At 49.0% G+C, this 26,118-nt stretch overlaps 2 protein-coding genes and 1 long non-coding RNA gene across 3 annotated transcripts in view; 1 reads left to right on the top strand and 2 right to left on the bottom strand.

Moving 5' to 3' along the window:
• LOC127608540 (neurobeachin-like) overlaps positions 1–26,118 on the top strand; it is a 160,371-nt gene that overhangs the window by 93,559 nt on the left and 40,694 nt on the right. The window contains exon 39 of the mRNA XM_052077661.1: positions 3,149–3,285. Coding sequence (XP_051933621.1) covers positions 3,149–3,285 — 137 coding nt within the window. The remainder of the gene's footprint in view (positions 1–3,148; positions 3,286–26,118) is intronic.
• LOC127608980 (putative nucleotidyltransferase MAB21L1) lies at positions 3,465–5,503 on the bottom strand. The gene has a single exon (XM_052078577.1). It carries the CDS (start codon positions 5,111–5,113, stop codon positions 4,034–4,036), a length of 1,080 nt encoding a protein of 359 aa, XP_051934537.1. The 5' UTR covers positions 5,114–5,503; the 3' UTR covers positions 3,465–4,033.
• On the bottom strand, positions 14,589–21,540 carry LOC127609031 (uncharacterized). Its single transcript, XR_007964455.1, has 3 exons — positions 19,825–21,540; positions 15,857–17,318; positions 14,589–15,608 (listed from the first exon to the last, which is right to left on the bottom strand). It is a non-coding gene; the product is annotated as an uncharacterized LOC127609031 (long non-coding RNA).

The raw sequence follows: 26,118 nt of genomic DNA, 5'->3' as shown, positions 1-26,118 counted from the left end.
TCATCTTGGCAAAAAAGCCGAGCGCCACTTTCAACCTCAGCCAGTCTCATCGGCGCCCTCCCGCCTGGGGGCGTGACCGAGAGGCCCGACTCGTTCCCGCCGACCTTCACAGTCAAGCGACCGGAATGAAAAAAAAAAACGGATTACTCTCTATCAAAAAGAGAAGTTGTGATTAAGGCCGATTATGTCCAAATGGAAGGATAGAGTGCTACGTTGAGCTAAACGTGAGCCGAGCTTTTTTCAAGATACGAGCCCGTCATTTGAACGATTTGAGTCGCTTTATTTCTAGCATATTTCATACATATAACATATATAGCGTGTGTTGAATATACCCTTGTCTTATTTCAATCAAATGGTTGCACAAAATAAAATCTCTCGGATCCAGAGACATTTTTCCAAGTCGATTGTTGTAATGGAAATTTGACATCTAGCATTGCTAACATGGAAGTAGCTCTTCGTACCACCAGCGTCTTATTAAAAAAAATGCCTCTGGATCCGGATGATTGTATTTTTTTTTTATTTTTCGCAGGTACTTGACCAAATAAAATCGAGTCAATTCAACAATTTTCAGTGCACTTCGCGTGAAGAGTTTTCGGTCAGAGATGCGAATAATGTACAGGCATGTGCGTGGACGCCTAAAGGAACCACTTCCGTGTTTATGTCGGACAGGAAGCGAAGCATGCGCACGGTTACCTTTCATCCTCGTATCACTTTTTTACAGCCTTGTTCATGTTAAATTCAGAAATGTGTGTGTGTGTGTGTGTGTGTGTGTGTGTGTCACGTATTGTTTGTCAATTCAACAATTACTTTGTATTTTGTTCAATTAACAATGGTAATACATTTTTAAAAAATATTATTTTGTAAAGCTTTCACAATTTTTTAAAATGATGTGTCGTGTTTACCTGCAGCATAAAATTGTTTGAAAGAAATATAAATATTCGCGTGTCTTGTATTAACGTTTGATGAACGTACTCTTGCATCCCGTATGTTTTAGCCAAGGATATTAATTATTGGTGTAATTATTCTTCCTTATTTGGAAGCCTTAGCATGGTGTGCACATTATGTAAGGCACCGACTGAGACATTTTATTGGGTACATGTGCGCAAAAATTAATCCAAATGGTCACTCATGTCACCATCGTGTCATTAGTTTAGATTTTTAATTTGGTACACACACACACACACACACACAGTGGTCAATGCGTCAATATGACCCGCCCTTAATTATCATCGACACGTACCTTGTAAAATAAAAATAATATTGCTGTATTGCGTTTCGGTCACACGCACACAAAAAAAAAAACCCGGAATATTTTGGTTCTTTTTTTCGTAGAGTTTTAAACTCGAAACCGTGTCAATTGCAAGCTCCAACAGCAGCAGTCACGTGGTTTCTTCTTTCATAATTCTTCTTTGTGTTATTCTTCACACCCCGTACCAAATGAAGTATCCAATGCGTAGGCGTAAGCAAACTGAGTAATGGCCTGCTTGCTTTTTTTTAATTACACTTTCGATCTCCTGCGGGTGTATTGTGAAGTAATAAACCGAAAATTAGACTTTTTCACCAAATACCTGCAAAATTAAAATGTTCCAATTTATATCCACCGAGGGGAAAAAAAAGAACGAAGCACGCAAGCTGCTTGAATTTAAATCTCGTGTTAACGTGCCCTTAATTTCAATATTCTCATGTAAACCTCGCAAGGCCATATCGCCCAGTTCTGAAAGGCTCTCCGAGGGGGGGGGGGGGGGGATTAAAATGTTTCTATAATCCGCTTTATTAATCTTGCAATGTGCTGCAAGACAAGAGACGCGCCGATCAGCGCGTGCGTGTGCGCCGCGCCTCTTTAGCTCGCCATCCGAAGGTTTTATTACACGAACAACAATAATCTGGTTGCCAACAATCGGATTACTCGCAGTGACGTCACCAAACGCGATAACCGAGGGCAGGTTGGATGGCGTCGAGGCGCTGCGCAGGCGCGTTTGGTGCGAGGGGGTGGGGGGCGCGCACCGGCGTCCCTCTAATTGGCCCTGGAGGACGCCGATGAAGACGGACGGCGCGTTCAAGTGGGCTCCTCTTGACTTGAAGGGATCGATGAAGAATCCGGATCCCCCCCCCCCCCATCCTGCGCGCATGCGTGGCCGCGTGCACGCGCAGCGCGGTGAACAATCAATGTGCGACAACGGCAAGCAAACTGCTGGCTGGTGAAGGCGGCAGCTTGTTTCTTGTCCTTGTTTTCGTTTCCGATGCCAGGCCCGTTCCTAATATTTGATGTTGCACTCGTCATTTTGTGCTCGTTGACGATGGACATTTTTTTTTGGGTGGGGGGGGGGGGGGTCTTAAATTATGAAATCAGATCACAGCCTAGAAAAGTGTCACCACAGTTGCTGGGAATGAATGCGAAAGAGGAACGTGACACTTGATTGAAGAAATGACTCCATTTCACTGCAGATAGTGCCCCCCCCCCCCCCACTGTAAGCTTTTGGTCACTGCTACACTGCAGGCAAAACAAAACGACATTTCTTCTTTGTTTTTTTTTTTAAATAACCCAGACTGGATAGTGAGTGGTGTGTTTCAATAGTGGTTCATTTTATGACGTTTGGGTTTTTTTTTTGTGTATGTGTGTGTGACGAAGTGTATTGATTTCAACTTGTGCAAACAAGCGACATAATAACAATAAAACAGACCCTGTCGGGAATAAACCACACCGCAGTTTGTCATAACTTAAAAAAATGGATTCAATTTTATCAAATGATTGGTTTCAATACGTTTTTGCATCGTATGAAATACACGACCTGGGTTTTTTTTCTTAATTCGCAGTTCCAACCCTGCAAAAATAAAAATGATTTTATTATATATATATATATATATATATTTTATTTTCACTGAACGTTTTGATTTTGTCAGGATATTTATTGACTCCACGTCATGCAAAAAAAAAACCTTTTTGGTTTTTGAATTGACAATCCTGCAAAATTAAACACACGCGAGTGACTTTAAAAAAAAACTCGATAGGTGTTTTGTTGTCACGTGGCGACTACACGTATATAAAAAAATACTTGCCACTGCATGTTTGTTGTTGTTTTGTTGTTTTGTTTTCTTTTCAAGCGAATGCAATTGACGCGCTGTTTTGTGGCTCTTTTGCACCGCGCAGGCCCGGTGGTGCTGAGCAGCCCGGCCCAGCTGGTGGCTCCCGGCCTGGTGGCTCGGGGGACCCTTTCCATCACCGGCAGCGAAATCTACTTCGAGGTGGACGAGGACGACCCCGCCTTTAAGGGGGTCAGCCCCAAGGTCAGTTGCACACGCACGCGACGCCTTCCCCGAAACGACGGCAACGCGCCATGTTGCCGTGCAGCAAAATTCATCAGCCGCTTTGAATTTCATTTTCGTGGCATCCGTGTATTTTCTATTTTTAAATTTTTTTTTAAGAGTCACTTTTTTCCCCCCCCAAACAAAAGCTCGACGACGAATAAATACATAACAGTTGGTTTTATTAGCTCTTTAAATTAAGTGGATGACAATTAAAAAACAAACAAACAGGTCACAGATGTTATAATCCAGTGTAGTTCAAGTGCATGTCTTTTCCTCAATTTTACCGTCAGATATATTTACTATATTTATATATAGGTTTTAGTCCAAAGAAATCGTGGCAGAGCAAGTCATTTAAAAAAAAAAAAAGAAAAGAAGAGAACGGCCAATAAAAAGATTCTTTAAATTAAAAATTCAAGTAACTCGATGGAATGTTTCTTTTAACAGATGCTTTACACTCAAATGTAAACTTTTTGCGAGAGAGAGAAAAAAAACGAGGAGTACAAACCGTATCGAGCAAAAGTATAAATTAGGTTGTTTTTTTTCGTTCCCGGGAGATCAAGAAAAACAAAAGCCACACCAACATTCACAATCTCACAACGCCATCAACACATCGACGGTATCCAAAATGTCCACGCGCGTTTCAAGTCTCGTCAAAGCGGGAATCGGACCGGGAAGCGCGTGCGCGCGCCGGCGAAAAGATGTCGTTCGGGCGGTCGGGCGGGTTACCTCAGAGTTTCTCCAAGCTTTTGGGGTTGGTGAGGATCTCCCTGGCCAGGCGCCACGTCTGCTTGGCGGCGTTCTCCAGGGCCGAGTGCGGCTTTCCCTGGAAGAGGTCGAGGTTGGGCAGGAAGTAGTGCGGGCAGCGGCGGCACTGCAGGCAGGAGATGAGCTGCAATAGAATCCCGTTGAGGCGGTCGCCCAGGCAGTTCTCGTCCCAGTCGGCCTCGCGCGGGTGCTTCTCGCACTCGTACGAGACGAGCGTCTTCATGTGGTAGTTGTTGAGCGGCGTGCCGGGCAGCTCCAGGTGGCGGTCGCGCAGCGCCTTGAGCACCGACAGGCACTTCTTGCGGCAGCCGCCCAGCAGCAGCCGGTTCTCGGCCTCGGCGAACTGCAGCACCCAGGCGTCGCTCTCGGCCGAGCTCTGCTTGCCGTTGAGCGAGTAGCACTCCTTGGAGAGCAGGTTGAAGCCCTCCGCCTTGACCTCGGCCACGCGGTTGGGCCCCGGCCACGGGATGTGCGGCAGCGGCCAGTGCGCCGCGCTGCGCGGCCAGATGCCCGTGCACTTGAAGGCGGGCGTGATCTGCACCACGTAGCGGTCGCGGATGCGCAGCTTGACCTCGCTGGTGTCCGCCACCATCTTGACCACGTCGCGGTAGCTGCACTTGTCCACCGCCTGCGCCACCAGCGTCTGGAAGCGCGAGCGGATCTTACGCGCCGACAGGTAGCCCGAGGCGGTGATGAACTCCACCCACAGCGACATGCTGCGCTTGCGGCCGTCGCTCAGCTTGAGCACGGCGCAGCCGGGCAGCGAGCCGTCGTCCACGAAGTTGAACACGCCCATCTGGTTGAGGTAGAGCACCACCTCGAACTCGCTGGGCGAGATGACCTCCAGGCCCTCGAAGCGGTTGTCCATCTCGCTCAGCGAGCTGATGAAGCGCGGCTCCTGCACCTCCACCTCCTTCAGCACGTCCGACACCACCTTGCACACCTCGCGGATGGTCTTGGACACGGCCGCCTTGCGCGACTGGCACTTCTCGTTGTAGTACTTGTTGAGGTGGTACACCAGCTTGGCCTGCGCGGCGATCATGTTGGGGCAGAGATCCGGGTTGTACACCGGAGTCTCGCAGTACGCCGACGGATCCAACGCGGCGGTTTGTACGGGAGCCAATTTTAGAGGAGAAAAGGCAACGCTCTACGGAGAAAAAGGAGAACGACAAGAGGGATGGGGCGAGGGGGGGTGGTGGTGGTGGTGGAAGTAAACCCCACTTCGGAACGGGGGGCTTGAGGAGTGGGGCGGGCGGGCCGGCTTCGAGCTCCGGGACGGCCGCGCGGCGCTCACGCCTCGCGGCTTAACATGGCTGAGAGACGGTCGCAAGTGAGCGCGAAGAAGGGAGCGAAAGGGCCCCCGCTGTCCTGCGCCGAATGCCGAGTGTGCGTGCGCGCTTTGCGCCGAGTGCAAAAAAAATGAGCTCCGCCGGCTCGCATCGCCGCGGTGTTCGCGCGCGCGAGCGCTGGCTTTATGGCAAGGGGAGGGGCTTGTGGCGGGCTGGCCCAATGGCCGCGCGATACGTCACAACCACTCCGCTCCCGTCCCGGGGCTCTTTATAGACGGCTTGGGCTCGTCGGAAGGCCCACAGCCAGTACGAGTCGACGCAAGAGGGAATACAACCCACGCGCAAGGGGGAAAAATAGCACTTTTTGGGGGTGCTGTTTTATTATCCCCCCCCCCCCCCACCACCCCGAATGTATTTTCTATTCAATTGTAGAAATGACAAGCTCGTCGTCAGCGTGGCAAATACTCGTTGATATCCGCATTCTAGCTTTCTTCACTCAACCAGACCGAATTTTTCTTCCAAGCTATTTGGAAAAGACCTTTTAGATTTTCTTTGTCCAAAAAATGTCATTGGTATTTTTGTATTTATTTTTGGTGGATATGTGGCGTGTATAAAACTCCGTTCTGAAACGTCACAAAAGCCACGAAGCAATCCGTTGAGCGTTCTTCTCACAGACAACAGTTGAAAACGTTTCAGTTGTCACGTGTCATTATTAAAAAATAATCCAGCCGTTTATGAGCGTCTTCAACTCCAGGAAGGAAAAATACATTTCCATTTTGTTTCTACGTGTACGCGCATATACTCTTCACTTGAAAATCAGAATGTGCTTTTCTCTTGGATTTAGATTTTCATCGCTTCATTGGTCAATTATTTAGTTTTTGGATTATTCGTTGAATCCGTTTTTTCCGAATTTAAAACAAGTCCTCATTTTTCATTTCTCTGTTCAAAAAAATATTTCAATAACAGGAAACGTACTAAAACGAATTAACATTCACTCACTGGTTTGGTCCAGAACTTGTCAGAAAAAAAGGAAGAGCAGATGCTGGCAATTTTTTTCTTTTTTTGGGGGGGGGGGGTACACAAAAGATCATCGATTCGATTCGACAGAGGAAGGACATGATATTATTTATTTGTCCCACATACCGAAATCTGACATTTTCAAAACATCTTTCCTGTTGAAAGGCTCAAATTTGGGAGGGCTGCACAGTGTATATGTGTGTGTGTGTGTGTTGAAAAATGATTGAAGCACAAAAATATTTATCAATTATTTTGACGTACAATGAGAGAAAAAAACAAACAGATGCAGTAAGAAAGACCCAAGTGGGACCGATGGATAGACAAATGGCGTCACAACCGTGATTTTGCAGGTCTCAAACACGCATGCGCCACCTAGCGGCGGTCATCGGAATCGGTCGTGAACAGATTGCGCAATCACATCGTAAATGACGATCGTGGGGCCCAAGCGGTGACAGCATCGCATGTCCCAATCTCGTGCTTTGATATCTTTGAGGCCTGACATTTTGTAACCGATAAATCCTCCGAGCGGGACAATTCAAAGCCGTCCCATCAAAGACTTTTCTTCTTTCCCGCAAGTCAGTCTGCTGACAAATGGCCATGCGATTTGTCGTCATTCCACAACTTGCCGAAAAAAGAAAAACAAGCCTCCCCATCATGTATTTTGGCCCCAACGTTTGCCCTATTCACTTCATAATCCCACGTAACATTGTGACCTTGGAGCGTACAGTTCCCGTCTTGCCAAACGTTCCATCCTCCCTCCCACTGCGGCCCGGCCCGCCTCGTTGATTAGAAGCAGACCGCGTCCGACATTCCCGTCGAAGAGCGCCGCGACGTCAGCGTTCGGCTTCTTTGGCCCGTCGCCGTCCGCGTGCGTGACGGCAGCGCGGGGGATTTTGCCCAGATTACGGCCCCGCTAATCCGAAGCATGTGCTGTCTCGTAAAGGCGCCGCCGGCAGGAGGGGCCCTCCGCCGCGCCGCTCGTCTCGGACCCTGCGGTGCCACGCTCGCGACCACGTTGGGAGCGGTGTTGCTCGCGCGCCTGCCCAAGAAGGGAGGAGGAAGCCCTGCGCTCTTTAATATATGCGCCTGCGATTCCGGCGCGGGCCCAGTTTTTGGACCCGCGCGTTCTTGTGTAAATCAAAATGGCGTCTCCCGCTGTCAGCCACCCCGCACCCCCAAATTTCTCGCGGCGCATGTGACCCTGTTTTCAAGGCCTCTTTTGTTTCCGCAGCGATGGGCAGGGCGCTTCTTTGCTTCTTGGCCTCCATTTTTCTTTGGCGTCTTCCTCTTTCTGAAGAGCGATTGTCCCTGTTAACGTGGCGGGCGATTGCGGGGGTCAGCCGGACTCGACTGGAAATTCCCCCCTCTTGACCGCCACGCTCGTGCTCATGGTGATGTGTGGATGCATCCGGGCTATGTTGAAATCGGCGACAAACAAAGACGATTGATTTTGACAATCGTGCTCTGTGCAAAAATCGTCACTTCTCAGGAGACCCCCCCCCCCCCACAAAAAAAAACGGCCTTATTACTCAAGCGTGAGCATGGGTCAAAGATCGCGAGCCGTTTTCGACACTTGATTTGTCAGTAAGTTGTAAAAATCACATACGTGCGTCGATTGACCAATAGTGTGGATTGGTGACTAAAATATGAACTTTACCAAATTATGACTCTGAGGTCGCGGCCTTGAGTTGGACCCACAAAAAACATCCAGGAAGTCTGCTAATTTGGTTTGACGCGACCATGAGTTTGATGACTTTGCAAACAAAATATTACAATTTAGAAATGTAGCGCCTCCGGCCTCTTGGACGTGGCAACCAGAAATTTGGTCGAAAAAAAAACGTTGTCCTACAAAATAAGAACATATTTGACGTTTCTGTTTTCATCAATCCTATAAAACGGTGGCCGATTGTGCCTGCATGCTTTCCCCCCCCCCCAAAAAAAAAGCCATTCAAGTTGTCTTTCTTGGTGCGCTACAATTCAGCGAGCGGCACATGTCAAGCTGAAGTTGAAAGTTAAAAAAATAAAAATTAAAAAAGGGACGTTTAGCTAATACCGAGGCTGCTAAGCTAATGCGCTAACACAATTCCGGGTACGGAATAAAATGACATCTTTCTGTCGAAATCCCATTAAAAATATCCGAAACTCGACATTGTTTGAATCCCGTGGGTGAGCTGCTAGCGTGCGTTTAGAAAATTGACTGTCACCACCATGAGACTGTCAGTGGGATCATTTGTTCTTTTTTTTTTTTTTTTTAAATAACGGAGCATTATTATTGTTATTAGTATTATTATTATTCCCCGGCAATATGGTGTCGCCGCAGGAGGCCGACTAATTTTGCCGGACCCCCTTTGGCTTGCGTCCATTCATTAGTTTCCTTCGTCGCCTGGAGGCTCGCCACCTTTTCCGACTGGAACCAGCCAATCAACATCAAGCGCGCACGGCCATGCCACACAAACTTCGACTACCGGACGTGCGTTTTGAAACATTTTTGCGCGTGTCTCTCACTGCACACACAAAAAAAAAGGTGGCGAAAGTGTAAATTAAGAAACGTAATTGATTGTCTCAGCTTCATTTGGCCCTTCAAACCCCCCCCCCCCCCCCCCCGCGCAATATGCTACGCTTGTCAGCCTTTGTGATAAATGACATGCATGCATTTGCATGAATTTAGCAGCAGTGCGGCTCACGTGCGTATGCGTGCCAAATTAAGAGTTGGGAAAATACTAAATTTGCCTTTAGAACAAGATTTTTTTTTTTTAAATGAACGTTTCATAATTTGGTTGCAACTTTGTCATCGTTAGCTTGCGATTTTGCATGGCTTGATTGAGACGAGAGAAGGGTTGGCCATTTGTGGTGTATTCGTGACACATTTCTTCAGGCGTCTTTAACGGCGCCTTTTTTGGTAGGCATCGTTATGAGTAAACCGGGAGAATGACTCGCAAACGAGTCCGTTTCATTTAGCCGCTTGAATTTTGGAGGAGCCGTTTTTGTCAAATTGCGAGCAAAATTTCAACCATATGCCCGAGACAGATGACCGAGGCCACATTGTCACAAATTTGGTCGTGCTTTGTCAGCCACTTTCACATTGCAATCTGAAATTTGGCTGGCATGCCTATCATGAGAAAACCCACCAAAAAGTCAGAAGAGACGTGCTTGGCAGCACGCTGGAAGTCCGCCATTTTGGTTTCAACGGGCTATATAGGCGCCGTGACCAATGCTTCTTCGGAAACAAACTGCGCAGAGTTAATTTGCCACCAAATGACGACAGTTTTTTGGGATTTTTTGTTGTTGTGTGCGTTTGGTACAAAAAAAGGAGCGTATTAATCTTCATGCTACGCTAGGCGTCGACCGTCTCCGCGTGGGCGCCGTAATCATCTGCTCACTGACCCCGAGACGCTCCTCCGCGCTTCCCGCGGAACGCCGTCACCTTCACGGGTTTTTCCTCAGATCCGCCTCCCCTCCGGATGACAAACAAAAGAGGACTCGAGCCGCAACGCCGCTGCGCCGCCCCCGCTAATCGAATGGCGCGGCCGGCGTTCGAGGCCCCGGGATCAAATTAGGCCAGGTTTGCCTAAATAAGGGATGAAGGGCTCATAATTGCCAAGTCGCGGAGATGTGAGGTGCCGGGTGCCAACTGTCAGAGGCGGGGCTAATGATGACAAATGTCTCTCCATGCAGATTGCTTGTGCCGCCGCCGCCGCTGCCGCCGTGAAAAAAAATGCGCCGGGGCCTAATGAGAGGAAGCTGGCGCGCTTATCTAATGACCTGCGCGCAAGCAAACGGCGCTCACTCAAGACCGATGTTGTTCTCCTTCAAGCGTTTCTCGGTTTCGGACGACATTCTCCAAAAATATGTTGATGAGGGCACCGGCTTGGAGGGGGAAAGCGTCGGACATTTGTAAAGATCGTGGCCACCCCGGGCGGACATTCGTTCGAGGAGCGTTTTTCAACCTTTACAGCAGTAAAAATCTCGGCCCACGCCACCAAACGGTCACAAAAAGTTTCTGCAGTCCGACTTTGGAGTTGCCCTACTTGCAAGTTGTTGCTTGGTCAAATATTTATATCGTTAAAATCTTTTTGGCTTTGCAAAATTTTCGCTCCGAACGGTTATTGAAATTGTTGTCAGTCTATTATTCTGCTGTTGAACGCCGACAACGGAACACGTGTGTTGAGGCTCATGCCTGTTACAGCCCAAAAGAATCAATTCCTTTTCCTGCCGATACCGGATGGCGATATCTGATATCAACATTGGCTCTGGACTGCCCTCATTGATCCGTAGGCATGTTCGATCCCATTTTTTTTTTTTTCCAGACGAGTACCAGCGCGAGTATTCACTCTTTGGTTATCGCCAGTCGTTTGATATTTAACACAATGACAACAAATTTTAAATAAAGACCCGTGCAAATTTTTTTTAAACGTAAGTATCGGCGGCTGGTATCGGCAGTCATCGGAATTATTCGATACCTTAAAAATAAGGCTGTTATCAACCCATTATCAATACCTGGTATCGGTATTCACTGATCGCCATTTACGTGGAACTTAAAACAGGAGCGGGCGGCCCGGTAATCCAGTGGTTAGCACGTCGGCTTCACAGTGCAGAGGTACCGGGTTCGATTCCAGCTCCGGCCTCCCTGTGTGGAGTTTGCATGTTCTCCCCGGGCCTGCGTGGGTTTTCTCCGGGTGCTCCGGTTTCCTCCCACATTCCAAAAAACATGCGTGGCAGGCTGATTGAACACTCTAAATTGTCCCTAGGTGTGAGTGTGAGCGTGGTTGGTTGTTCGTCTCTGTGTGCCCTGCGATTGGCTGGCAACCGGTTCAGGGTGTCCCCCGCCTACTGCTCGAAGACGGCTGGGATAGGCTCCAGCACCACCCGCGACCCTAGTGAGGATCAAGCGGTACGGAAGATGAATGAATGAATGAATATATAGATATAGGGCGGCCCGGTAGTCCAGTGGTTAGCACGTCGGCTTCACAGTGCAGAGTTACCGGGTTCGATTCCAGCTCCGGCCTCCCTGTGTGGAGTTTGCATGTTCTCCCCGGGCCTGCGTGGGTTTTCTCCGGGTGCTCCGGTTTCCTCCCACATTCCAAAAAACATGCGTGGCAGGCTGATTGAACACTCTAAATTGTCCCGCGGTGTGAGTGTGAGTGCGAATGGTTGTTCGTTTCTGTGTGCCCTGCGATTGGCTGGCAACCGATTCAGGGTGTCCCCGGCCTACTCCCCGGAGACAGCTGGGATAGGCTCCAGCACCCCCCGCGACCCTAGTGAGGATCAAGCGGCTCGGAAGATGAATGAATGAATGAATGAATTAAAACAGGAGCGTCGACGCTACGGCTAACATGACGCCATGTCTTACTTCCAACCGCTAATCTGTCATGAGATATCATTTGCTGTGCCAGAGACGAAATTGGAAATCTTGAACTTTACTACGGGATAAAACGCTTTTAAAAATTTTTTTGGGGGGGTGTCATTTTTGTATGATCTTTCTTCACCGACTGGCTCAGATAAATCGCGCGCTTCCCCGCTAGGCCGTGTTGGCAGCCAGTCGGATTGCAGTTCCGCGTTTCCTGTGCCAATTAAATGCAACCGAACGATACTTCTCGCTCAACGGTCTTCCTGTTGAGTGCTTTCGCTGTCTGCTTATATCGTAATTATTAAGCAGTGTGTTTTGGGTTTTTTTTTTTTTTTCGGGGTGAATCCGCAGTAAATCAGACTCTCCGCCCGCAGTGTGACGTCGGCCTGGCGCTAATAAAAGAGCAAAGCGGGAGTGGCCACGGCCTGGCCAGATTTGCCCAATTTGTTGCATGAATGGCTCTTGAAAGGCTTTGCCGGCGCGCACAAAGGGCCCCTCGGCTTTGTTTGCTCTCGCCCCATCTGTGTCATCTGCTGGTCCGTGCAAGAGGGCGGCGTCTCGGGGGGGCGCTCCCCAGCGGCGCCGCCAGTTGTTTTATGGACTCGGCCGGAGTTCATAAGTCGGCCCCCGGCCCATTGTGCCGGCGGGGCCAGCTGACGCGCGTGAATGGACGGCAGCATATTGACACATCATTTCCATTAATGAATCGGACGGTGTCGGCCTTGTTTCGCGCCGTGATTTATGTCTGTTGGGTTATCATCCGAAGAGATGGGGCTTCACCCGCGACGCCCCGCCGCAGAGCGCGCTCAAGAGTTTTTATCGGGGTTTTTTTTTAAGATCCATCAAAGCAGTGTTTCAACCTTTTTTTTTCCCCCAGTACATAAATCACACAAATTCACCGTTTTTTTTTTGAGAGATCCGAAACACAGCCTTTTTTTTGAGGACTTAAAAAAAATTAAGGACTTAAAAAAAAAACCCATCTTCACTTTAATTCTACTCTAACTCTAAACACTTGAATCGCACATTATCTTTCCTATTGTCAGTAAATGGAAATTCCGTGAATCCGTTTCGGTCCCAGAACAACATGAACTTCTTTAATACTTTCTTTTGGTGTGTGGGCCTTGACCACCAGGTGGCAGTGTAATCCAGACATCCGTAATACACGAAGAAAAGTTTCCCGAATACGTGAATCTGTAAACTGCAGAATATATACCTGCAACTATTGTTTTGTTGTCTGTCTACATGCGTTGCTGCACCAATTCTGTTCAAATAAGGCCACGCACGCAACTCGAACTTGTTCGCACCGACTCGGTCTCATAAGATGCGTCGTTGACCATTTGAGGTACCGTTGTACTTATTATATTGATACACGGATTTTTTTCCATGATTTTATGCAAACTGTCAATTATTATATGTATTCAATTTCTATCTTTCTTAATTTCATTTTTTCGTTTATATGACTTTATTTCCCCAATGAACGAGCGGGAAGTTTTTACTTCCATCCAAAGCTATTCATTAAAAAATAATAATAATAATAAATCCAAAACCCCAAGAAAAATCATTCTTGTTGTTGTTGTTTTTAACAACCACAGAATGATTGTCGGTATGGGAGGATTTTTATTTTATTGTTATTCATTTTTTGATGCAGGAGGCAAAATAACAAAAGCATTATGTTGACCTATTTCATTTGCAAAATATCTTCCTTCCCGTTGCGTATCGTGACCCGGTTTCCGAGCTCGGGCCTGACCTAGCAACCACCCCCCGCCCCCACCGCCCCCTCTCCCTCCTTGCTTACTGCTGCGCCGCCACTTCTACGGCGGGGTCAGCTTCCCCTTAGGAGCCGAGATGAGAAGGAGAAGAAAGCAAAAGGGGGGGGGGGGGAGGTTCGCCTCTGCGGAGGACGCGAGGCAAAGATGGCAGCGCGAGACATTTTGTCTCTCTTGATTAGTTGTGGCTGCCACTGAGCCGTGCTTCATATGAGCCCGCTCCCCGGCACCGGCGTCAAATGGAGCCCACCTCATTTCCATCCGCCATGCTGGTGTGCAGACTTTTGGGGCGGGTTTGCCAATTGCTTATTTTATACGGCAATTAACAAGACTCGGACCGCGTTAGACACGCATTTACATATTGTCCCCGGGTCGGGTCTTCTTTAAGATCCAAACGATCATGGATGTTACGCGTTCGGGCAGGGCAATTCATTCAAATGAAACTGTGACGAATTCACCATCCCATTTCTAATCTGCCAGCCAATCACAGGGCACGCATAGGCAAGCGACCGTTCGCGCTAGCAATCGCACCTGCGGACGATTTAAACCTGTCGTGCATGTTTTTGGAATGTGGGAGGAAACCAAGGAGAGCACCCAGAGAAAAGTCACGCAGGCACGGGCAGAAAACGCAAGGTCCACGTAAGAAGGCCGCAGCCAGAATCGAACCCTGCACTTTTGCCCCGTGAGGCCGACGCGCTAACCAGTTGTCCGCCGTGCCGCCCTTTTCATTTCCTAATAGTTTAAATTGTAACTTCCCCACAACTATGACCCCCCCCCCCCAAACACTTTGAATCCTTCTTACTTTGGGTGGAAGAAAGAGCAGCCAAACTGCAAATTGGTTGATACGTTTACTTTAAAAAAAATGTCTCTGGATATCCACCTGACCATTTTTGTTTCCAGTGTACAACAACATTCCGAGGAAATCACTGGTGAGCTATTTTTAAAACAGGCCCACAGGCTACTCGGGGGGGGGGGGGGGGGGGTTCTTGGGGGTGACCCGAAGTGCCCTTGGGTACAATTGTGGTGACCTCTGAACCGTTCCATGTGTGTCCACATGTATCACGGATTTTTCCACAAGGGGGTGAGTGGGACGGGGCGGGGGGGGGGGGGGGATAATTCCAACATTTTTGCAGCCTCTTGTCGCATCTAATAGCCTTACAAAAAAATATCTCGATTCAAATTGCATGTTCCGAGTCATACATCGCTCTTGTGCATTTGTGTGTGTGTGTCTTTTTCCAAGAGGGTTGCTCGGTGTTGGGGGTTGGGGGCAAGCATGTCGGCTGTTGACACCGTCTAACGAAGTGGGGGGGGTGGATTAGACGTTTACCAAGGCAGTAAGTAATACGATAGGTCAAAAATACAAACGCCGGAGAGGCAGCACTCGGTAATGAATGAATGAATGATTGACTGCGAAAGGAGACGCCGCCACTTTGCCGCCGAGCTGAGCGGCGGCGCTGACGCCTGCCGAGCCGCCGCGCGCTCGCCTTGATCACGTTTCCCCGCTTCCGTCTCATCTCGGCCCGCCCGCGTCTGCCGGGGGGGGGGAGCCGCTTTGCCGCGCGTACCTCTCGCCCTAATTTACACATTTAAGACTTTTTTTTTGTGTCTAGTTGTTGTTGTTTTGCGTGTCTGCACTACTGCTAACCCTCCCAGAAGCTAGCACCATCAACACACACACACACACACACACACACACTCACACACACAGAATTTCCCCGGTGTTTGCCTGGAGGCAGTGAACTAATTTCAGCTTCCATAATTGCGGTGTGTTGTACACCTGTCTGCTATTAATTCTCCCCCATGTCGCTCATTCGCTCCCTTAATGAGATATTATTGTCATTATTTTCATTAGAGTTTTTTTTTTTTGAAGCAACACATGAGGGGGTAATGAGCTCGATTGATGTAAATGTTAAAGGCATCGCTAGATCATGTTTTTGTCGACAATTCTAGAAAAAAAGTTTCACCTGCAAAGACGCAAATGAAAACACGTGCCTGCAAAGTGGCTTTAAATGCGCTGGGCCGATACAAAGTCTTGAAATGAGACCATGAGCTCTGGAATTTCGCTTTTTCTTATTTTATCTCGGCATACGTATTGCCAAGAATGGCAAATTAGAATACCTGGTTAAGAATATCGGGTCAAAAGATGCTTGAAGTCAGCGAAATCGCTCTCTTGGCTCTTCTATCTCGACCCACAAACGGCAAACATCAAGCAGATTTTTACAAGATGGCCGCTAGCTCGCTAGCTGCCGGCGCGAGCACAGCGCTGCTAATGACAAAGTCTTGAAATGAGACCATGAGATCTGGAATTGCGCTTTTTCTTATTTTATCTCGGCGTACGTATTGCCAAGAATGGCTAATTAGAATACCTGGTTAAGAATATCGGGTCAAAAGATGCTTGAAGTCAGCGAAATCGCTCTTTTGGCTCTTCTATCTCGGCCCACAAACGGCAAACATCAAGCAGATTTTTACAAGATGGCTGCTAGCTCGCTAGCTGCCGGCGCTAGCAAAGCGCTGCTAATGAAAGCGGCCGCGCTCTGTACTAGATACGTTTTTATTTCAGGGCAGACGCTGAGCGTGATTTTTAGGAGGTGGGCGAATCGGAGCAAAAAATAAAAAGGGGGGGGGAGAAAGGTCTGGCTGATGAAAACTGAAAGGTTTCCCCGTCAGCGGCGGTTTGAATGTTTTTGTTGGGCTAAGCAAACCACTGGAAGGAATTCTGCTCCAAAGAAAAGCGCAGCCCGAGTGAACAATGCCGCAAATGTTTCTTCAGCGCTGCTCACAATCCAATTAAGGATCGAGCGAGGGTCAGGCGTGGGGGACGTCATGCTTTTTTTTTTTTTTTTTTTTCCCTTTGGGAACTTGAAGGCTGCCACATTGAAGCATTTTGTGCAAGCACAGATGATTTCTTCCCCCCCCCCCCCCCCCCCCCCCCCCGTCACTCCAAATGGCCAGGTCGGGAGATAATCTGACACTGATTTCTTTTTTTTTTTTCCGTTGGTTTTTCAGATGGTACCAATTATCGGATGTCGAACTGCCCCCCCCCCTTTTATCCCATTTGCCTTAAAGCCTCCCATCCCTCGCTTGAGGATGACTGATAAAGTACGTCCACACTGCTGGTCTTGGCCGTCTTTTGTGCATTAGCCCGAAAAAGTGCAACCTGGACTCAAAGATGCCATTTGGGCTGCTTTTAAAGCTGATCTCTAATCTCCCGGCGAGAGGTAAAGTGGCCCCAGAAGGGCCCAAGGCTGGATGGGAGCGCGGCTTTTGTCGGTTTGTTCACATGGCAGCCCGGCTTTGGAGTGTGTGTGACAGCCGTTTAACTCCACACGACCCGCTTCTCAAGTGCCCGCTCTCGAATCCTGTTAGGAGCCATAATTACAATTCATGCACCGCCTGCGCGTCTTTGAAGAGCCTCAGAGAGAAGGCGAGTCAGGGTGCACGGATAACCCCCCCCCCCTCTCCCCCCACCATCAACGGCAACGCTCGCTCTGCATGCCTGAGAGGTGCTCACTACTTCCACTGCTACAAGAGGGGTTTCAATAAAACGCCACCCACCCCCCCGCCCACCACTCCCCCGCCATCGTAATGCGAATGGCTTTCTCTGAAGCGCCATGCCAACAGGTGGCGCTATCGGCAGAGGATTTGACTCAAGTCAGACTTTCATTCATTCATTCATCTTCCTAACCGCTTGATCCTCACTAGGGTGGCGGGGGGTGCTGGAGCCTATCCCAGCTGTCTCCGGGCAGTAGGCGGGGGACACCCTGAATCGGTTGCCAGCCAATCGCAGGGCACACAGAGACGAACAACCATTCGCACTCACACTCACACCTAGGGACAATTTAGAGTGTTCAATCAGCCTGCCATGCACATTTTTGGAATGTGGGAGGAAACCGGAGCACCCGGAGAAAACCCACGTAGGCCCGGGGAGAACATGCAAACTCCACACAGGAGCTGGAATCGAACCCGGTACCTCTACACTGTGAAGCCCACGTGCTAACCACTGCCCCTCAAGTCAGACACGAAGACATTAATTTAAATGACTTGTCTTTTTACACTGGAAAATGTGCATTTTTGGGGTGGCGGGGGCAAGGGGGGGGGGGGTTATTCTGCCATGTGAGCATGTCCTGTTATGACCAAAACGTATTTGATTGACAATTGGAGACGGAGCGAACGGACCTGCAGCCTTTTCAATCAGGGAGGGTTTTTTTTTTCTTTTTCAGGACTTTGGAGTCTCATTTTAAATATGATGATATTGATTTTGGAAAGAAAAAAAAAATTCGTTATTTGTGACCAGGACTAAAAATCGGCCAGTCAAGTCACTCAACTTCGGCTGTGAATGATCATGCAAATATTGACATTGTGCGAGTTCCCAACGCGACGACGTTAGCTGCGTCCAAGTGGCGGCATCCATTTTTCCTGCTTTGAAGTGCACAGGCAGGTTGCGAATGGAAGTTTCCGTGACGCGCACGGAGCAACTTTCAAAGGCGAGGCAGAAGAAAGGCGGCAGCACGGAGCCTAATAGGTGCTTTAGTCATTTAGGAGTTTTCATAGCTTAATCCGTTGTGAAAAGCCGAGGAGAAGAAAGGCTGCGAGTGGCCCTCAGTATTAATTTGATGTGACTTCTGTACAATAAGGCTCGCCGATCCCACCGGCTTTACCGTCTTTCATCACGCACGGCCCCTTGGAACTTTTTTTGCCTAAATGTTCAATGAAACGGCGGCTGTAAGCCTCTTTGGTATTCTGCCTCCATATGAGGCCGCCTTTAAGGCCATTATGACACATACAAATAGCCACGACGCCCCCCCCCCCACACCCCCCACCGCCCCCCCTCATTGTGGCAAATGGATTGAGCACAATTGAATTCACACACTCGCGGGCATTTTCCGAGGCTCATTCGCGTTAATGCGTGTGTACGGTGGTGTGAGAAGCGACAGACATTTTGAACGCTAACGGTGGAGCAACACGCGGAGACAATCAGGACGCGCACAGGCTTATGTTACAAACTAGTATGAGCACAGCTTACTGAGGAGCGATCTTTACCATGTCAGAATAAGCCATTTACTTATATTTGATTGCTACGTTACTCGATTGCTATTTTTCTTATGAACTCGTCCACTGCCATTGACGGCTGTAGAAGTCAAAGGCCCATTTGAACTGGGCATGTGCAACACCAGCAGTTTTAATCAACATTATGTTATCTTTGTTATTTCGTTGACTCGGTCAAAAAAAAGAAAAGAGGCTAGAAGTTGCTTTGTTTGCATGGGAGTCTTCCCCCCCCCCCCCCCCTCTTTTCACCAGCTCTCGCATTGTATCTCACTGGGTGGACCGAATGAAAAGATCAGTGAGTAGCCTTGTTCTGTCCTAGTGGCTGGTTTGTGTATAGCATGCAGGGGGTGGGGGGCAGCAGAGTGTCGTGTCGCTGACCCTCGAGAGAACATCTTGCGTGAATACGCTCTAATCCGACGTAATTAGTCAAATCACAGCGCGCCAAAGCAGCTTGTTCTAGGGCGGAGGGGAAGGGAAGAGAGTCGTCGGTTGGCAGGCACGGGCGACGCCCGGGATCCCCGCCGGACGACCACAAAGGTCTCAAGAGTCTTTTCCAAAGCTTTAGAAATACACCCACTTTGGGGCGTATTTCACTTGCTTCCAGAAAAATTCTGTGAACATCTCTCCTCGTTTATGTCATTAACGGGGTCCAAGTACACCGGTGTTCTTGTATCCATGCAACTGGTGCCCAGGGTGCTTTTTTTTTTTTTCTCTCAATTTAGAATGGCCGCTACAAAGTGAGTTTTGGAGCTCGGCCCCCTAAAATCCATTCCAATATGTTTTAGATACATTTTCAACATGTTACATGCGCCACATTGAAAGTGAAAAGCTGAAAAAAAAAAAGAAAAAAAAATACCAGCAAATAGCAAAATAGTCGGTTATTTTGAAAGCGTGCCACAAGTTAACACCACGCACGGGAAATGTGGAAATTTGTCTTCTTGAAGACAAATCTTTTTTTTCCTCATTTTTAGGTCGAAAGGGCCACCTGCAAATTCCTGAATATCGAAATCACTGAAAGGCCCGCGCCATGAAAATCTCTGACAAATGTGAGTCGTTGCTCATTTGCATAAAAAGGTCCGCCTCCTCAAAACAGACAGCAAGGGTGGGATTGGATGTTCATTCATTCATTCATTCATCTTCCTAACCGCTTGATCCTCACTAGGGTCGCGGGGGGTGCTGGAGCCTATCCCAGCTGTCTCCGGGCAGTAGGCGGGGGACACCCTGAATCGGTTGCCAACCAATCGCAGGGCACACAGAAACAAACAACCATTCGCACTCACACTCACACCTAGGGACAATTTAGAGTGTTCAATCAGCCTGCCATGCATATTTTTGGAACGTGGGAGGAAACCGGAGCACCCGGAGAAAACCCACGCAGGCCCGGGGAGAACATGCAAACTCCACACAGGGAGGCCGGAGCTGGAATCGAACCCGGTACCTCTGCACTGTGAAGCCCACGTGCTAACCACTGGACTACCGGGCCGCCGGATTGGATGTTTTTTTTTTTTTTAGTTGTACTATAATTCCTTCTTCCTCGGCGACAAAATCCGCCATTTTGTTTTCCTGTCGAACATGGTCTCAGCAACTCATTGCCAAACTAGTCGCCCGCTAACAAACCTCAGCCGGGGCATTTCCTCGCTTCGGTGGCGGGATTAGCGTGAGTAAAAAGACGCCGACGCTATCATTACATGAGGATAAGGCACAAATTATCGGCCGCGCTGCAGTGCCGGATTACCGTAGCCTCGGCTCGGCGCGGCCCCGCTCAACCCCGGAGCGGTGACGCCTACTGACAAAAGGCGCACATTTGCATTTACAAGCCCCCCCCCGCGCCCCCGAGCCGATAAGGAACCTGTTCCACTTTTTTTTTTTCCCAGGCAGACAGATAAATCGAGCTAATTCCGCCGGATGCCTGCGAAAATGGCGCTCCCGATGGAGGTGTAGCCCCGGCATAATCCTCAAAGGGCGTCCACCCCATCGGGGCCGCTTTGCTCCTGCATGACACGCCGCAGGTGACGGGGAGAATGTTATGAAATGTGGGACATATGATCAAGCAATTGGCAGGATGAAAGGAGAATGGATGAGGCCGTTTGTGAAAGGCAACAAAGGTGAGGCAGACAAGATTAATGGAGGAGCGGCTCATTGCTCATCAGCGCCGCCCGTCCAACTGCTTAGCTTGCTCTCCTCCATCCCTGTCTTGTTGCCTTTCCCTCCCACGCCACTATTAAAAAAAAAAAAAAAAAAAGATAAGCGGGATCAAAAGCGATCAGCTTGGCACTCGCCGCGGCAGCTTGGTGGCATCCCGGCCAGGAAAGATTTTTCAGTCATCTTAAGGGCTGACAAGCCTCTGGAAAAAGTCCCATTAAGAAAAGATGGGGGCCCCAAGCTCCTTATACTCCAAACTCTCAAGCTGTTTATCTGCTTGATGGGCTCTCTAAAGTGTCTTCTTTGGGGGGTGGCGGGCTCCCCTCTTGACTTTGTTAGCAAACTCCAGCATGCTTCAAGAGGTTTACACTTACAGGCACCGGGGGGGGGGGGGGGGGAAATCGGTGTAAACGCGCATGTTCAAGCTCTTCTTAATCATAATTAGGGAACGCGGGTATTATTATACATATAATATATATATATATATATTATATTATAATTGGGCGGCCCGGTAGTCCAGTGGTTAGCACGTTGGTTTCACAGTGCGGAGGTACCGGGTTCGATTCCAGCTCCGGCCTCCCTGTGTGGAGTTTGCATGTTCTCCCCTGGCCTGCGTGGGTTTTCTCCGGGTGCTCCGGTTTCCTCCCACATTCCAAAAAACATGCGTGGCAGGCTGATTGAACACTCTAAATTGTCCCTAGGTGTGAGTGTGAGTGCGAATGGTTGTTCGTCTCTGTGTGCCCTGCGATTGGCTGGCAACCGATTCAGGGTGTCCCCCGCCTACTGCCCGGAGACAGCTGGGATGGGCTCCGGCACCCCCCGCCACCCTAGTGAGGATGAAGCGGCTCGGAAGATGAATGAATGAATATATTATAATTCTCTCATGGGTCTTTGCGCGTAATTCCCCACATTGCCAAAATCTCCCAGGTTAGCTTATTAGCACTGGCTAGCTAAAAAAAAAAGCGTACGACGTGAAATATCCAGCAGGTTATAAGAAGTTATTTTCAACTAAAAAGGAAACCCAAAGTCCCTAAATTGACACCGCTGTTTCAGCACGTCGGTGATATGTTTTCAGAGGTGTGGTGAAGCCCTTTGGAAAACATTTGGTGTGTATAGAGCGCTAGCTACACTTTGAAAGTGCGCTCCATTTAACATGATGGTCACATTTTTTGGGCTTTTTTTTCGTAAAAAAAAAAGGCACAATTAGCAAGCCGTTTGAGTTAAGAGAGAGAGATCAAGCATAATTGGTATTGACCAGTCAAAAAGCCAATTTTTGTTTTTCCTCGAATTTCTTTACTGAAAAAGGACCATCACACGTTTGTCGCAATGCTCCGCCCACATTAGATGGCATCCGCAAAACAGCCCATCAATCAAGTGGCGCCCTTTTCCTGGGAGGGATTTGTCACGCCATGAGCCCCTTGAGACTTTTTCGTTCACCCAAATCGAGGTCAATTGGTGAAAAAAGTGCTTTCATGGGCCTATTTTTATTCATTTGTTTGTCCAGTTTCTGATTTTTCCGATGTTGTGACAGAGCGAGTCCTTTGATGGCATAGTAAGTGATTCGAACAGGGTAAATGGAACAAAAAAAACCCCCAAATGTGATGAGAGAAGTAAGCAGGAGGTAGTGAGAAAAAATCAAAGTGTTTCCTCCCACCTTGCAGACGGCGCTTGCGGGGGCCTCGCTAATGCGCGCAAAATGGCGTCGCTGACATAAACGCTATTGACAAACTTGGCTGGACATGCGGGCCGGTGAAGTGTCAGTTTATGTAATGCATATTCATCTGCTTTATCCCGCCGGTCTCTACCCGAGCAGCCACGCCGTGTCATCCCGCCACACTCCAGCTCTCTCCCAAATGGAGACTGACACTGATTATGCAAATCTCCATCTCCCCCCCCCCTCCCCCTCCTCCCCCACCACCAACCAATACCTGCTTTCGGAGTCTTCCTACTTTATTCAACTCCAGATACGGGCCTCAACCGGAATGGAGTGTATTTATATACGGCGCCTATCCGAGTGCGGCGGAATGGCATTTTTGGAAGAGGCTTCAGAACAGTTGTCAGTGAGCGAAGGATCAGATGGCGACGTGCTTTGATGCGCTAATTCTTTGCGGCATGGAAAAATGGATTAATGTGAAAGTGTGGCCATTGCTGTCGTTTCCGCTTTATTTCAAGTTAAATGCGGCGGCGTTACTTTCATGTTGCCGCAGGAAAACTCTTCCCGAGTTACCTGATGCAACAGCGACTTGAACTTTGGTGCGTTTGCCGACAATCGTTTACTTTTTATTGCGCATTCATTCATTCATTCATTCATTCATTCATTCATTCATTCATTCATCTTCCGAGCCGCTTGATCCTCACTAGGGTCGCGGGGGGTGCTGGAGCCTATCCCAGCTGTCTTCGGGCAGTAGGCGGGGGACACCCTGAATCGGTTGCCAGCCAATCGCAGGGCACACAGGAACGAACAACCATTCGCACTCACACCTAGGGACAATTTAGAGTGTTCAATCAGCCTGCCACGCATGTTTTTGGAATGTGGGAGGAAACCGGAGCACCCGGAGAAAACCCACGCAGGCCCGGGGAGAATATGCAAACTCCACACAGGGAGGCCGGAGCTGGAATCGAACCCGGTACCTCTGCACTGTGAAGCCGGCGTGCTAACCACTGGACTACCGGGCCGCCCTCATTCATTCATTCATTTTTAATTTTTTAAAATTTTTATTTCCGTACAGTTTTGGATTTGTAAATTCGAATGTTTATTGAACAGGTTGTTGTGACTTTTTGGCTTTTCCCACCAGAAATCGCTGCAGCAAGTCATTCACAGTCAGTTTTTCGACAGCGGCGTAGTCTCGAGGGCGCCATCCAGTCACTCAATCAATTTGCAGGAAAAGGCAGCGACACGTGACCGTATTTTCAAAAGCAAATATCAAAACGACAACTTTATTCTTGTAATAGTACAACTTTCACTCTGGAAAACGTGCCTTAGGTTTCGAACTCGTGCCGCAGTGTGCTACAAGCACTATTATTGTTACGTGGGGGTCCCCCTTGTGGTACGTTAAAGAAATTCAAGCGGCTTCGTTGAAAGACGGCGCTCGCTCTCATTCACTCCATTCGATTAAATGACATCTGGCGACGTGTGCGCGGCTCGTGAAAATGTTAACCGAGAGCTCACTTATTCCATCCACCTCTACATATGGTTAAGTACTGTTGTAAAACAAAATATATATATACAGTATGTGTCCTGTATATACTGTATTTGAAGACGTGGCGCTTGCTTGAAACCAAGAAATGGGGCTTGCGGATTGCTTAAGAAATGCGGCCAATCAGATGACAGCGATGTCATCCTGCATTCTAGAACCCGGTCGGAAGAGGTTCTCAGGAACTGTTCCATTGGAACCACACGGTACCGTTTCAGGGTCGAAACGGTACAATGGAAAAGGGCCGTATGGGGTAATCCCGCCCTCCTTTTTCCACCACGGGACCGGGCCTATTAGCCAAATCTGCAAGAGTGAGCGAGTGCCGAGATGCCCTCCGTCACACCGCTCCACTCAACCCGTATAAATATATCCGTCACGCCCAATTGTATTATTCTCCCATCTCGGAGAGAAAAATATAGCAGGCGGATTTCCACAAGCCCCGTTTCGATTTATTAATAACATCCATCACGGCGTCTCAGCCCTATGTGTAGTCGAAGCCGCCGGGCAGTCACATGTGATTAGAGTCCCTCCACTTAGCGTTAGGCGCCCGGCGTTTGAAAGTCTGTTAGGCTGGCGGGTTCAAACGCCGGCGTCACCTGCGCGCCGCCTCCTCATCGCGTCCGATGTCGCCCGACGTCAAGTCGCAAAGGCGAACGGGAGGATGGCCCAATTCCATGACGGGCATGAGAGAGCGCGGCGCCCATGTGTCGGCTGCGCGTGCGGGCGGCAGGTTCGCGTCCGGCCTAAACAAAATGGCGGCGCCTGAGAAAGAGTGCAGTTTTCACTGCAAATAGAGGGGGGGGGGGGGGGGGGGGGGAGCTAAGCACAGTGACTCAATGAGAAATTGTAGTTGAAAAGTAATAAATTCCCCAAACAAGAAAGATAATAGGAGCAACATGACACATGACCTCCAGGCACGGTTGTCATCGGATAGCCAGAAAATAAGATAAGATAAGATAAGAAAAACCTTTATTAGTCTCACAATGGAGAAATTCCCAATTCACAGCAGCAAAGTTATGAAAGACGGAATAAATGACGGAACTGTACTTTGGCCTTTGTAAGGATCTCAACGATGCGACGTCCTGGTGTGACTTGTGGCATGTTTCGAATTTTCAGAATCGGCTAACAAAAATGAGCGACAACCCCGGGACACGACCAATCTTTTTAGTTTTCGTGATGCTTCCGTCGAGTCAGGAAGGAGAGGCGGGCCATGTTGAATTGCGTCACGGGCGGGCCGGCCGGCCGGCCTTGTGTGTCAACCCAGCCGCCCGGCGCATGCGCGGCGGGGGGACCTGTGCGGAGACAAAAGGCTTGGGCGGCAACCCAACACCCCCCCCCCACCTCACCCGTTCCATCATCGAGCGCCCACGCCGCTCCTCTCCTCCCTCCCGCAGCCCCTGAGCGTGACAGACCAAGAGCAGAGCGCCGGTCCCTTCCTGGTGGCGTGATTAGATTGGGGCCGAAGCCTCCAGCTGGCAGGCCTGTCTGTGACTGGAGGCGGCCGTCCCCAGCGCTCGTCAGCGGCTGACACCTCTGACAGGCAGGGGACGGCTTCGGCAGACAGGTTCATTAAATGGCATTTTTTACAGCTGGGCCTCCTGAAGAAGAAAAAACAAAAAACAAAACACACACACACACACACACACACATCAGCGCTGGGCTTTGTCAACGCTCCGAGTCGACATGGCGAGGGAGGGGCCGCCGCGCGTTGGCTTTCGAGCCCGAAAAGCTTTGTTGTTATGACAAATCTTCTGATTGAGGCTGTTTGAAATCAGCTCTACCCCCCTGCCCCCCCCCCCCCCACTTCCCTCCCTCACTTGGTCTTTAGCCTCCCTTTTGTTGACAGCTCGCCCTTTGGCCTGCGCTTTGTCACGCCACAGAAATGTACACTTGGACAGGGCAGTGGTCCGAAAGAAACTGCACGGAAAACTATGAAACGTGACTTTTTTTTGTGTGTGTGTGTGTGTGTGTCTGTGTGTGTGTGTGTGTGTTAATGAGGAACGCTTGCAAAAGTAGTCCGCTTAGAATAAATTTCCCCAGTGTGGGACAAATAAAGGCTATCTTATAAAATTGAATAACAATCAGATAATATATTGAAGACAAGTTTGTCCCAAAATGGCTGCCTGATTCCAAAAAGGACTTCCTGTGTCTTTTCAGGCATAACCGCTTGAGACTTTTTTTTTTTTTTTTTTTTGTGGCACTACTCGTGATAGACATGCCTCCCAAATGTCACATTTCGAGGTCAC

The sequence above is a fragment of the Hippocampus zosterae genome, chromosome 10 (assembly GCF_025434085.1).
Source record: "Hippocampus zosterae strain Florida chromosome 10, ASM2543408v3, whole genome shotgun sequence".
In the NCBI taxonomy this organism is placed as follows: Eukaryota; Metazoa; Chordata; class Actinopteri; order Syngnathiformes; family Syngnathidae; genus Hippocampus; species Hippocampus zosterae.
Note: the sequence above shows the minus strand (reverse complement) of the source record. Positions and strands in the feature narration are given on the sequence as shown.